Raw genomic sequence first — 13,948 nt, 5'->3', positions numbered from 1 at the left:
CTAATAATAATTATAAAGAATATATAATAAATATACCCCATGAATAATAACTATTAAACTATGTGTCTCAATGGTTACTATTAATGCTTATTATTTAATTCCTTTATTTTGGAGGATGTGAGCAATAGGATTGGAAATGAGCCAAGTCAATTTATGAGTCTATTTGACTTCGATTCGTTAATAGTTTGATAAGTTGAATTTGTAAGCTAATGAGTCAAGTTTGAGTCTGAAATTGAACTTATAAATTAAATTAATTATTTTTTATAATTTTGATGTAAGACATAAATAAAAAAATTATAATTAATAAACACACAATATATAAAATTAATAATTTTTAATATATATAACTTATAATTTATTTAATATACAATTATAGATTATGTTCATGTTATTTAAGTCAGCTCGTGAGTTCGAGTCAGCTTATGAGCTTTCGGTGAGTCAAATTTGAGCTTAAAAAATAGACTCGATTATTAATGAATTGAACCGTAAGTCAAGTTCAATTTTCGTGAGTCAAACTTAAATTTGGTCTAACTTAACTCATCTCAACCCACTTCCAACCCAAGTAACAAATATAGTATTCTGCGTTTTCAGAACAAAAATTCAACTACCCAAGCAATTTTTCGATTCACATATATCTTATATAAAATTGGTCTTTTTTATGATATTCTATATTTTAAAAAATTAAATCTCATGCATGTTTAATTAGTATTTTAGAAACATTTATTTTTATATATGTTACTTAACGACTAACAACAGTTATTTAAGAAATTTTAAAGCACTACATTATTCTTCTAATCTCATATATATATGTGATTGTTGAACAAGACATGTCTCAAAGTCAAATAAAATATATAAGAGACAACCATGAATCTTTGAACTCAAGTTTGACTTTAGATAGAGTTGTGTAATGTTGGGCTTTATCACCCTTTGCTAATAAATTAAAAAAAATATCTATTATCCAAGCTTATAAAAAATAAAAAATTTCATACTTATCACTAGATAATAATAATAATAATAATAATAATAATAATAATAATAACTTATGCATCATATAAGTTAAAAAACAAAAAACAAAAACAAAACTTATGCATGTATAGTATAAGTGATTTGAAAACAGAAAGTAGATTATTTATTTTTGTTTAGAAGATTGTTAAGTATGATTAGGGAAATTAATTGTAGGTTCTAGATAGATTATATTGGTGACCCCAAAGTCTCTTGAGTCATCCATGGCTGCGGCATGTGACTGACCCCTAACACTTCATTGAACACAAATCCCTATCCATCACAAAGTCACCACCTTACGTGTCACCCTAATATCATTTGGATTCCTTAATAATAATAATAATAATAATAATAATAATAATAATAATAATAATAATAATAATAACAATAATAATATCCTTCTTGATCTCGACTGTGTATCTAGAAGAAAAACTATTATTTCACACTTCGAAAATTATTAACTAGTGAATAATTGGTTTAAATAATTTTTGTTACTAGACTAAACAATTCTTGATACATCAACAAATTATTATTTATAAAAATTATTTAAATTAATTACTTAAATAGTTAAAGATCAATTAAATATTTTTAAATTATTAAAAAAATTATCCAAAGTTAAATCATTTAGGTTTTAAACATAACTAATACACTTAAAATTTTTTCAATAATATATAATCCCTATGTCCCTTCATAATTCAAGGAATCTTCTTATAAAAAATCCAAACCTAATAAATCTCCTTGGTTTCCAATTACCTTCCCATTCCACCATCAATCAACACACCCATCAATTTAATAAGTTTTCTATGATTTCCATCATCATCATCAACATAATAGTTTCCAGGAAAGTCACCTTTGACTAAGAACAATACACACAACCCCCCCAATTTTAGCATGTATAAATACTTTGCCTAATTGAACCATTTTAATCTATCCAGTATCCACACAACCTTCATCTTATCATTATTACCATTATGGACATGCTTGGTGTTAACCATGGCAATAAGAAGCAGAGCAAGAGCAGGGGCAAAAAGGACAATTTCAAAGTGACTTACATTTCAAGCCCCATGAAGGTGAAGACAAGTGCCTCCAAGTTCAGAGCCGTTGTTCAAGAACTCACCGGTCAAGATTCCAACGTTGCTGACGTCATCTTCATGGAAGAAGCCACCAACACCACCAATTGCAACGTCATCAACAACGATAACAATGGTGTTCATCATCTTCATCAGAATGAAGAATCTTTTTTGTTTCACGATGCTTCAACTACTACTAACTGGTTGAAACCTGATTACACCGAGTTCTTGCTGGATTCTTCTAGAACTTCTTCAGCAATGATTGAACCATCGTTGTTACAATACGATTTTCTCAACTTTGATATGATATGAAGGAAAATTACTTATATATATTTATATATCAAGTTTTGAGATGAATTTTGTTGGAATTAATAGCTTGTAGCCTCTTAATTTCGTGTAGATATGGATTCGGCATCATGTTTACATAGCAAAGCTGCCATTTTTGGAGTTTCTTTGAAGCTTGACGTGGTTTTACCGTTTTGCCCTTTTTCTGGTATATCATTGAGTGAATTTATATACTTGAAGGTAACTGCGACCGCTACTGGTTCTTTGAATAAAGTTAAGATTTGTGATGAATTAATCTTTAATTCGTTAAATTGAAGAAGATACTCTAAGAAGATTAAAGAGATATAGGTTGATGACTTAATTAAGTTTGCAAATACTAATGTATTTTAAAAAAAACAGCAGAGTATGGTGTTATCTGAACTTTAAATTAAAATTTTAAAATACAAATTCTAAAATTTTGAATGATTAATACTAAATTTTAAATTAAAAAAAATAAAATTTAATTAATTAACAAAAAATTCTGTATATGTTGTACATAGTTATGAAAGTGGATAGTGTTAGACATGAATATGGGGACAGTTTTTTTTGAATTATGAAGTGAAGAAAAACGGACTGTCTCATTACTTTATTAAAAAAAATTAAAAATATAAATTCAACGGTCTGATTTACGTAGGAGAAAAAAATGAAGGGTCCGATTTGTACTTTTAAAATTTTTTATTTTGAAAACAGAAAATGGATGGTTCGATTTTAATATTATTTTTTTTTAATTGTTTAAAACATAAATTGAATGGTCCAATTTGTGTATTGTAAATTTTTTAAATTTTTTAAATATATATCAAAAAATCTAATTTACTCTACGCAAAACATCTATATACTCTATAACTACGTCCTACACCATTCTTTCTTTCATATTTAAATTAAAAAATGTAAAAAATATGCGTGTACGGATCATCCTATTATTTTATTCTGTGACTAAAAATAACCTTTTAAATCATACTTTGAATATGGCTTAGTATCAATCTCGTCCTTTAATTAAGAAATTGACACTTTAAATTACACTTTGGATTCAAGCATTCTAAATTTCTAATTTTTATGATTAGATGGTTATTCTTAGATAATTAATTTAAGTTGATTGAATGGTAAGTTTACTGATTGATCTAAACAAATATAAAAAATTTAAATATTATTTTAATTTATATATATAATAATTTATTAGTTAATAATAATTTTTTTAAAGAAAATTGATTCGCGATAAATTAATCTTTTTAACGAAATAAAGAATACCAGGACAACCAACAAAAATGTTTACGTTAAATGAATGACTTATGACTTAATAGTTATGCAAATTGTGTGAATGCATTAAAAACCAAAAGATTGATATGACTCAAAAGGTCTTGGTGGTGTGCTCTTGTACTGCTTGTTGCTTTGTCCAATCATGTGCTTCCAAGTTTGGAATTCTTTTCAATTTTATTGGAGAGTGGACTTCAATTATTCTACAAGATATTTAAACTCTATAGTTTTACTTTTTTTTTTCATTTTTAGTAGTTTTTATCTTTAGATTCTTTTTAGATAAATAAATAATTATATTATGTATATTAAAAATTTATATAAAATATATTAAAAAATTAAAATCTTTTAAAATAAATAATTATTATTTTTAGATTAAAATAATAAGACATACATTTTAATCTTTTACTTTATCATTTTATTAATTTTTTTATTTAAGAGACTTTAAATTTTATATTAAAATATAAAAAATATACACTAAAATATATTAAATAATGGTGGAAACTTAGGTGCAGTCGACTTCACGTGAAGTTGATACGTGAGAACGGTTAGATGATTTGACTGATTTGACTAAATTTTCATTTAACAGCTTTCAAATATCAACTTTACGTACAATCGACTTCACCTGAGTTTTCACCTTAAATAATATATATATTTACATACACACATAATAATTAATTTGATAATTAATTTTGTGTATACATGTAATATTTTTAATAAAAAATATAAAATAGGATTTAATTTTATTATTTTGTACTATACAAATTATAAACAACATTAAAGTTTAAAATAAAAAGCGTTTTCTCATAATCTTAATCCGTCATCAAGAATATGCTAACGTGCGTAATTGACCAACTTCAATAGCCATCAAAACCGATACTATGACCAAATGATCATACAATTTATGCAATTAATAGTTTAATACTTATTCAATTAATACAATTAAACTAACCGTATTATTAAAAAATATTTATTATCTTCTTAATATTAAAAGTAGACAATTATTTTTAAAATATTAAAAAAGAATAAATTATCACACTAAATAAAAATAAAAGGTTACAAATATTGAGTAAAGCGACACATGCATACACTTTCAAAAAATTATTTCGTAAATATAAATGCCTAAGAAAAATTATGATTACTGGAATTATCTGTAAAAGTAGGGGTGCACAGATCCGGTCCGGTCTGAAGGTTCAGTCCGGTCCCGAATGCTTTATGGATTAATTTGGTGTGATTTTATTGGGTTTAGAGTCGGGTAAGAGTCTCAAAAATAAACCCAGTCATTATTTCGGGTCGGGTTCGAGCCATATTTCGGGTCACTTGAAGTCGATCCGGTGACCCGGTTATCATACATAATTAATATTTTGTGTTATTAGTGATAGATCATAACTATTCTTATGTGTAATTTAAGTATTGTAAACCTTAATATTTTGTGTTATTAGTCATTATAAGACTATAAGTTAATATTTTATGTTTAAAATGCATAAGACTTTAGACTAATGCATAATATTGTGTTATTTGTATTGATTTAAATATTTGGTATTATTAGACAATATTAGTATTGATTGTGGTTTTGTTTTAGTATTAAAGAAGAGTTGGTTTTTGTTATATTTTTCTAAGTGAATTTTATCATGTTAAATAATGGTTGGAATCTTGAAAATTTGGGTATTTTTACATGCTAGCTTACAAGAAGATATCAACGTAATGTAATGTTAACGGCCCGATTTTCATCGGATATAATTGTGGCCCAAAAATATATTAATTTTATCGAATCTAAAGTCAAATCTGAGTCTTATCAAACCCAGCTTCACCCAGCCATATGCACCCCTATGTAAAAGAAATAAAACCTCATTCAATATCTTTAAATGGCTTGATTTTTTTTGGTGACTTTTAAATGACTTGATTTAGTAGAATGTATTTTACATAAAATATGATTTTTTTTGGCGGTACTTGCTCTAATAAAAATATCAAATATATTTTTCTACAAAGATATTTATTTAACTACATTGTAAAAGCAATACTTATAAGAAAGAGTAACGATTTAAAAAAAAATTATAATATATCAAAATTAAATTTTATAATTCACTATTATTCAATATAGTAAAAAAAAAATATATTTTCATATGAAAACAAATATGTAGTGTTAGTTGGAGTATCCATTTTTTTTTTGTAACCTCTGTGTTATATTTTTATGTCCTTCAAAGTATATCCTATGTTTTTGAAAAGAATTTTGTTAGGTAGGTAATGACTTCTGTGAATAATATAAATAATAGATTTTAAAATTGATTTAATAAAATAAAAATATATTATATTCTAAATTATTTATCTAAATCTTAATATTAGAATAACCATTCACATACTCAGTAAATTAAACATTCGATATATTTATTGTTCATATTATTTAATATTTTTATTGTCTACCTATATTTTTTTTTTTGGGAATTGAGATATTAGATGGATTTTTTTTATTTCATAGATAGTTTTATTCTTACATAATTTATTTGAATATTTAATATTTTTGTATCAGAACAAAATTTCAATTAAATTCTAAATTGATAAAAATAATTGTCAACGAACTATATTTTAATTACATAATTTTCATATATTCATTTAGAGGTCTAATTATTTTAGACAAATTAAAATTTTAAAAATAAAAAGTTAATTAATTGATAATCCTAAAAAACACTGAAGTAATTTAATTTTGGTGGCACAAATTGGGGGCAAGTGCATGCTTATGACAACTGTAACTTGTTGTAGAGGATCCAAGCTCCAACACTGAAGAAAGTGAAAGATAGCTGTAAATCTGTAATCTGTGAGATGCTGTGTTGTTACTGTGTCAGCATATCTCTGACATACTTAAGTAAATAGTGTAAGGAGAAAAAAAATATAGTATTTTAGAACAAAAAAAATTAATATTAAAAGCAAAGAGATGCATGAGCACAGAAAATGAGAAAAATACAATTCACGTCAAGTTAGATAGTTCATAAAAATTTTATAATTATCATTATGGAAGATATTTTTTTTTATCATTAGATTATGAGTTTTAGAATTTGATTTTGCATATTATAAAAATATTATTTTTATTTAAAATATGACTAAATAAATAAACTATATTTTTAGTATTTTTATTAAAATAGATGTCATATCAAAATATTAATACATTATATTCTAAATTTTTGTACTATAAAAAATCTAATACTATATTATAAGATTAGTTAATAAAAATGGATATGATTATGTTAAGAGTTTAAATTCAATTTTTATTCAACCCATCGTCACCTCTAATTAGATATAATATTAAATCAAATTTTAATTTTTTATATAAATTCAATCATTTATATTTAATTAAGAAACGACAAATCTTTTTGCTAATGGTTAAATTTTTCTAAATGATAGGGCTGATAAGACGAGAGTGTAATAAGTATCTAATTAGTGCCACGAACACTTGTTTAAGAGAGTAATAAGAATGGTATTTAAGTATTTATATAAAATAAAACAAGTTAATAAATAAGATTATTATATTATTAGTTTTTGGAATCAGAAGAAGACAACATATATAGATTGGAATGATCCATACGTACCTCTCTTTCCTTTCTCTTTCTTCTCACTTTTATTTTATTATTTTTTCCACGCTATTATCTAACTCGACCACCAAAAACTAATTTGCTGCGAATTTGGATCTCATTTACCGATTTATCATAAGCTAATAGATTACTACATATAAAAAGTAAAATTCGAACTCCTAATATTTATTTAAGGCTTTAAGCTTACGAATGAGCTCATTACTCAATTAACCAAATTGATTTTTCTCACTTTTATTTTTTTTTTTTGGGTGACTTCTCACTTTTATTTAATTCAATAATAATAATAATAATAATAATAATAATTGACGCAGAACAAAATAAACGTTGAAGAGATACCATCATCATTGTCATCATAACCCGCATCATCTCATCTGAATTCCAAGGTTGGTTCCCTTCTTCACTTTCTGAAACAAATAATGTGTGCACGATTATTAACTTTAAATATAACCATGCTGTGTTCCAATGTTCTTCAATGAAGTTGGATTTATATATTTATTATTTAAATTTATTGATTCAGTGTCAAATTATTAGTCTATGGTTCGTCAAAGTTTGACTTTTTCTGAAGTTTCTTTTCCCGTGGGGACATTATCGTGTTCCGTGAGTTGGAGAGTGAGTTCTCAAATTCTGGATTCTTCTAAATCTTGTGCTTTTGTGACACAGCTTATTAGTTTTTTTTTTTAATAATTTAAAAAAAAAAGGTTGAATTAAAATTGTTATCCTTTTGGCATGTCTCTTAGCTTTGCAAGTTATGTTTGTTGTTTGAGATTGTGTTATCATAGTCTTGGTAGCTAGTTTTGTTGGTTAATTTCATCATTTTCAAGCAAAAGTAGAGTACTGTGTTGTTGATTCCGTGAGTTGTTTTAATTTGTTGCAGGGTTTTTTCACCTTTTAGGTTTTGAATTTTGATATCATTTTGGGAATCAACTGAATTGAGGAATTTTTGTTGAAGAAGGGGTGTGTGTGTGTGTATGTGTGGTGTGGTGCCAGGGTTGTTGGTATAGAATGCTGAATTTGGATTCTCATTTGCCCAATTCCAATGCCAGGTATATTTATTTGCTATTTGCTATTTCCTTTTTTTTTCAATGTGTATGATTTAGATAGTGATATGATTTTCACAGTGGATTGGGTTTCCTTTGTAATAATGAGGAGATACTAACTAGGAATTTTGAAATTATAGATACTTTCAGTTTGTTTGAACCAGAAGTTCAACTTCTATAACTCTATACATCTTTTGTTCGGTATTGATTAATCATTATGAACTATTGCCTATTGGTGTAACAATTGGACTTGATGCTTCTAACTCTGAATAAGTTCATTTTTCTTTCTTTCTCCTTTTCTTCTAGAATCTCATGTCTTATGTGAATGTGGGTTCCTAGAGATATTTTCATCAAACTGCAAGAATCAATAAATATCCTATGTTCAGATTAGAAGGCTGTTGTTGCATTCTAATTTAAAAGACTTATTTTTGTATGTGGTTTTTCATATATACAGAGGCAAGCAGAGTTGATTCTTTTTGTTTGTCCGACTTTGATCAATCAATTGGAAATCACTTGGAGAATGCTGTCGAATTGAGTGGAAGTAAGATTTTTTTTTTCTGCATTAAATCATCTTCATTGGAGTTTTTGTTTGTAATTATTCGTTCACAAACATTGATTGGAACTACATGATAGTGTAAATGCATATATGCTGTTACTTGGGTGATGAGCTTGATGTATAGGAACATGATCTTTGCAGGAATCATGCTCTATCCTTTCATTTTCTAATTACTTTTTGTGGTATATGATTCAGATCCTGTAAATAACTCACTGAAAGTAAGTAGCCAGACGATTTCTCCTGGTCCTGTTCACCTTGGCACTTCTGATAGGGTGAATATTTCAAGTTCTTTTTACCTAATTGATTTTCAGCTTGGTAAATAATGTGTTTGTTATCTCTGTTTACAACCCGCTTATTTGTAACTTTTCTATCATTTTCCTGTTTCAATTTAGTTGCCAATTTCAGTTGATAGAAGCTCATTTATGTACCTAGAAGACCGACTGAGTTTGCTGGCACAAAAGGTACAATCAACAAATCACATTATAATACCAAGTGGTGATACAGAAAACCAGGAAGGGTCTGCCATGGCTGATGCCAGTCCTAGAACTGATATTTCTACAGATGCCGATACTGATGATAAGAATCAGCGGGTGATGTTTCCGTTTTACCTGTTATGTTATTATCTTTTCTAAGTTCCATTGATAAATCTCAAATCCATATTCGAGGTTTGCACAAACAGGAACTGATTCTGGTCGAACTTCATGGATTCAGCTGTGCTTGATCTGAATCTAAAATTATGAATAGCATTTGAACATAATGAGGCTGTTAGCCCGGCTACCAAGCATGACGAGGCTTGGTGGTGGCCATGTAATCCTTTGCTTGCTCTCCTTGGGTTTGAGCTGAAAATTTATTGAAAAGAAAAACCATAATGCATGAGAATAAATGAAAAATCTTTACCTTTTTGGTTCCATAAAGGCACAAAGCAGAGAAGATGTCTTTTCTGCTGATGTTATTGACAATCTGATATTTATGCAGTTTGATGGAAGTCAATCCCTTGCTGCTGTGGCTTCAGACTCAAGTGACAGATCAAAGGATAAAACAGATCAGAAGGTAATTTATATCTCGAAGAATAAATCTGCATTTTAGCACCCCAGAGATATATGTAATCACATTGATCCTCTCAAGAAATGCACAACATCTTCGCCTCTATTTCCATACATATGTTCAAAATGACATCAAATTGAGAATTTATTTCATTCTAACTTTTACCGTAAGGGTTGTTTCGGATAATATTTATTCTTATATTAGTATAAATATGTGTCCTTTTTATCGTACTTGTTCCATATAAAGATTCCTATTATAATGACAAGAAAGAAACACAAGAATTTCATGTTTAGTTGGCAGACACAAAATCTAGGGATATCTTGTCACTAGTTCTTATTCTTATGATGATATGAATTCTTATTCTTATTTATGTGGTTGTATGTATTATTAGGACAATCTGTTTGGAATGACAGATTATGCTGGCTGTACGTTGTTGATTCTCAGTTTTTTCATCTTTTATATACAGAGATTATAGTTCTTCCAAATGTACTTCCTTTTATGATAACTAAATATGCACCAATGGGTACCCATCTTTGGGCTCTTACTAATTTGAAGTTTTAAAGTATCCCCTTGAAGTTCCTCCAGGGTAGCAGGTCTTGCTATGGTAACTCTTCATTCGTTAGTAGTGGACGAATGCAGAATCCAGTAATTCGTCTATCGCTTATTTGTCTATCCTTTAGTCATTGGAATAGTTATTTTACATTTCCCCACTTGTGCATTATATTCAAGAGTTGGTACCATAAGCTGGTTACTCCTACAGGCTTATGTTCAACAATTGGAAAGTAGTCGTTTGAAGTTGACGCAATTGGAGCAAGAGCTTCAGCGAGCCAGGCAGCAGGTGTGGTTTAGCTATTCCTTGGAATTATTTTCTCATTGTTGCTGTTTTCTGTTTCCGTCCCTTTTGCATTCCAGTCATTTTCACTTCAAGCCAAAACTTCATTTTCCTTTCCTCTAGGGAATCTTCATATCAAGTTCAGGTGATCAAGCACATTCAATGAGCGGCAATGGTATCATTCTTTCTAAAACTATGGCATTCATTCCACAAGTTCTAATATCAGAATGTTTCTATAAGTAGTGGCAATTATTATGTTAAAAAGATGCTATTACAGGAAACATTTTATCTCTTCGATCTTCCTATCTGATGAATAATCATTACCACATTGTTTCACAGGGGCCATGCAATTCGATGTCGAATATGCAAGGTGGCTGGAAGAGCAGAATCGACAAATTAATGAGCTTAGAGCTGCTGTAAATTCTCATGCAAGTGATACAGAACTTCGAATGATTATTGATGGTATATTGGCGCATTATGATGACATATTTCGGCTGAAGGGCGTTGCAGCTAAGGCTGATGTCTTCCACCTGTTGTCTGGCATGTGGAAAACCCCAGCTGAGAGGTGTTTTCTGTGGCTCGGTGGCTTTCGGTCATCTGAACTCCTTAAGGTAAGCTTATCGAGTCCGTTTTGTTTGTGGCTCTCATAGTCTGTTTTAAGGTCTATGAATTTTATTAGCAATAGTGTCTGGTGATAGCATACAATGTAATCTCTTACGTGTTTCTAGGATTAAAATCAGATGCAGATATTCTGAACCTGAGAGTTCTGTAAAAGAGATGGCTAAATGATGTTACATCTTGTCTCTTATATTGAATAAACACGAATGAAGGCAGCATAATTTTCAGATTCAAAGATTAGTATAAGCCAAGCCTACTAACACTTTCATCAATAATACAAGTTCTTCAATAACAAACCTTTGTGCCATAAGATTAAAAGTATGTGATTCTTAGACAGTATCATTCCTTCTTTACTCTTAGTTTTCTTCTGTAGTAAAAAAAAAAAAAAAAACACCCTTCTGATGACTTTGTTTCTTTTTCTTTCTTTTTTTTTTCTTTATTTCCAATTTCAAATTTTATTCCTAGGTTGTACTATATATTCTAGGAGATAAGGGTTAGTTATAGGTTGTTAGTAGATAATGAGTCCTTGAAACTGAATTAAATCCTTAAATAAATAAACTTAGTTTGAAGATGAAGATATCTTGTAGCTTGCCGACTGTCTGGTTGAAAAGAAACACCTATCAAGATTCAAACTGCACCTTAAAACTTGTTTAACTTGAATTTATGCACGATAGCTCGCATAAACAATTTCGGGTTTGTCTTAAACTTCCTAAATACATTGTTTCCTTGTAATTATTGTAACGGTTTTCTCATTTATGAGATCTAGGCTCATATATTCCTTTCTTTACTCTTTGACTTGAATTCGGCAAATTCGGCTGCAGCTCCTGGTAAATCAGTTGGAGCCTCTCACTGAGCAGCAGTTGGTGGGTATTACCAACTTACAACAGTCTTCTCAACAGGCAGAGGATGCATTGTCTCAGGGCATGGAAGCACTGCAACAATCTCTTGCAGAGACTTTGTCCTCTGGATCACTTGGCTCATCCGGTTCATCAGGGAATGTCGCAAATTACATGGGTCAAATGGCCATGGCCATGGGTAAGCTAGGGACACTCGAGGGGTTTATTCGGCAGGTAAGGTTTTCTTACATTCACAAATCACAACTTTAGGTTCAGTTTGGTATAATTCTTTTGAAGATATTAACAAAGTATCTTTTATTCAAATCTTGATTTCCTAATAATTTTGCAATTGATAAAAAACATTTTCCACCTAGCAAACAAGGTAGCTATTCACATCCCGATGTCTTCACGTGAAGATGATAGTTAAGATGGTGACACACAATTTATAAAATGGCTTCGTCAAATATGTCGAACCATTTAACAATTCTTATCTATCATCTTCACATGAAGATATCTTCATATGAGTAGTTATCGGCAAACAAATCTGTGCCATTACCACATCTTCTGGAAATATTGACCAAGAAATTTATAGTTTTAAGACTGCATTTCATGAAAATTAATTATGTCAAACGCATCCATTTTATAACTACCAACTAAATTCTTCATTTCTACGGTGGTGATCGACAAGGCTGACAATTTGCGCCAGCAGACATTGCAACAAATGCACCGCATATTGACTACTCGCCAATCGGCTCGTGCTCTCCTTGCAATACACGACTATTTTTCAAGGCTGCGCGCTCTTAGTTCCCTCTGGCTCGCCCGCCCAAGAGATTAATAATGTGGGTGGTAAATACTAAATAGTATGTAAACTAAACTTTCTTGGTTCTGGCACCATTTCTACTTGGTCACCATAGGTTTGAACTATTAACAATTTTCTTGTGTTGTAGTTTTCATGTTACTGATGTTAGTGTTTGACTGAATCACCCCATTATTTAGAAACTGAATTGGTGACAAGTAGTATGTATTTTGGTCACTACTAATAATGTTTGTACATTATAATAGCAGCTGTAAGGGGCTCATGGTTGTTCACAGTTCATACCCCCAAAAAAGAAAATGTTGGGCTGTGATAAATTTGAATGTTTGGCTCTGTTGCTGCAGTTTTCTGTCTTTCTGTATTTGTGATTGATTTTGTACATCTTTGTGGATCTTAAGAAAATGACCTTCACTCCTAATTTAATAAATTCTTTAATTCTTAATTTAGCATCTAGTTATTCATTATTCGTTATATTATTGGATTTAATTTTGATGTACTTTTAGTATAAAATAGTTTTTATACGTACATCCAATTATATAATGCTATATCAGTAAAAATAATTATCTTTCACATTAACCACGTGAATGGTTATCCAAAAAAACGGCTGTACACGACTGCGTAAAATGCTTTATACTGCCATTGCATCAAAATTAAACTCTTATGTATATAGCTTGTAACTTATGTTTGCTAAGGAGTGCCCAATTGGAAGAGTGTAATACAAAAGACATATGCTGAGTTATCAAATTTTTAAATGTTTTGAATTATTTTTGGTATAATACTATAATTTACTTTAAAGATATATTTGAAGAAAATAAGTAACATTTAAAATTTTTAAGATTGAATCACACGTTGTCACATTAGGTTAAAAAGTATTTTTTTAAGGCTATAAAATATGCTTGTTATAAACATTGTTAACCCCATGTTATTAAGATGATTTCAAAACAAAAAAAAAACAACATTCTAATATAACGAAGATTTGGAGG

At 29.1% G+C, this 13,948-nt stretch overlaps 3 protein-coding genes across 4 annotated transcripts; all 3 read left to right on the top strand.

Moving 5' to 3' along the window:
• Window positions 1-1,828: 1,828 nt before the first annotated feature.
• Window positions 1,829-2,440, top strand: LOC107472048 (uncharacterized). Its single transcript, XM_016091621.3, has one exon. The coding sequence runs from the start codon at window positions 1,974-1,976 to the stop codon at window positions 2,382-2,384; it is 411 nt and encodes a 136-aa protein (XP_015947107.1). The 5' UTR covers window positions 1,829-1,973; the 3' UTR covers window positions 2,385-2,440.
• Window positions 2,441-7,540: 5,100 nt separating this feature from the next.
• Window positions 7,541-9,995, top strand: LOC107471936 (transcription factor TGAL1-like). 2 transcript variants are annotated; one of them, XM_016091479.3, is made up of 6 exons: window positions 7,541-7,611; window positions 8,103-8,271; window positions 8,720-8,806; window positions 9,017-9,093; window positions 9,214-9,411; window positions 9,797-9,995. In XM_016091479.3, exons 2-6 carry the CDS (start codon window positions 8,265-8,267, stop codon window positions 9,905-9,907), a joined length of 480 nt encoding a protein of 159 aa, XP_015946965.1. In that variant the 5' UTR covers window positions 7,541-7,611; window positions 8,103-8,264; the 3' UTR covers window positions 9,908-9,995. The 2 variants fall into 2 exon arrangements, with proteins under 2 accessions (XP_015946965.1, XP_020988088.1); XM_021132429.2 differs by lacking the exon at window positions 7,541-7,611 and adding an exon at window positions 7,643-7,837.
• A 50-nt stretch (window positions 9,996-10,045) lies between these two features.
• Window positions 10,046-13,407, top strand: LOC107471934 (transcription factor TGA2.2). Its single transcript, XM_052255449.1, has 5 exons — window positions 10,046-10,703; window positions 10,821-10,872; window positions 11,037-11,308; window positions 12,137-12,385; window positions 12,840-13,407. The coding sequence occupies exons 2-5, from the start codon at window positions 10,860-10,862 to the stop codon at window positions 12,984-12,986; spliced, it is 681 nt and encodes a 226-aa protein (XP_052111409.1). The 5' UTR covers window positions 10,046-10,703; window positions 10,821-10,859; the 3' UTR covers window positions 12,987-13,407.
• The last annotated feature ends 541 nt before the right edge of the window (window positions 13,408-13,948 follow it).

This window comes from Arachis duranensis, chromosome 10, assembly GCF_000817695.3.
Source record: "Arachis duranensis cultivar V14167 chromosome 10, aradu.V14167.gnm2.J7QH, whole genome shotgun sequence".
In the NCBI taxonomy this organism is placed as follows: Eukaryota; Viridiplantae; Streptophyta; class Magnoliopsida; order Fabales; family Fabaceae; genus Arachis; species Arachis duranensis.
This window is presented reverse-complemented; position numbering and strand designations above follow the sequence as displayed.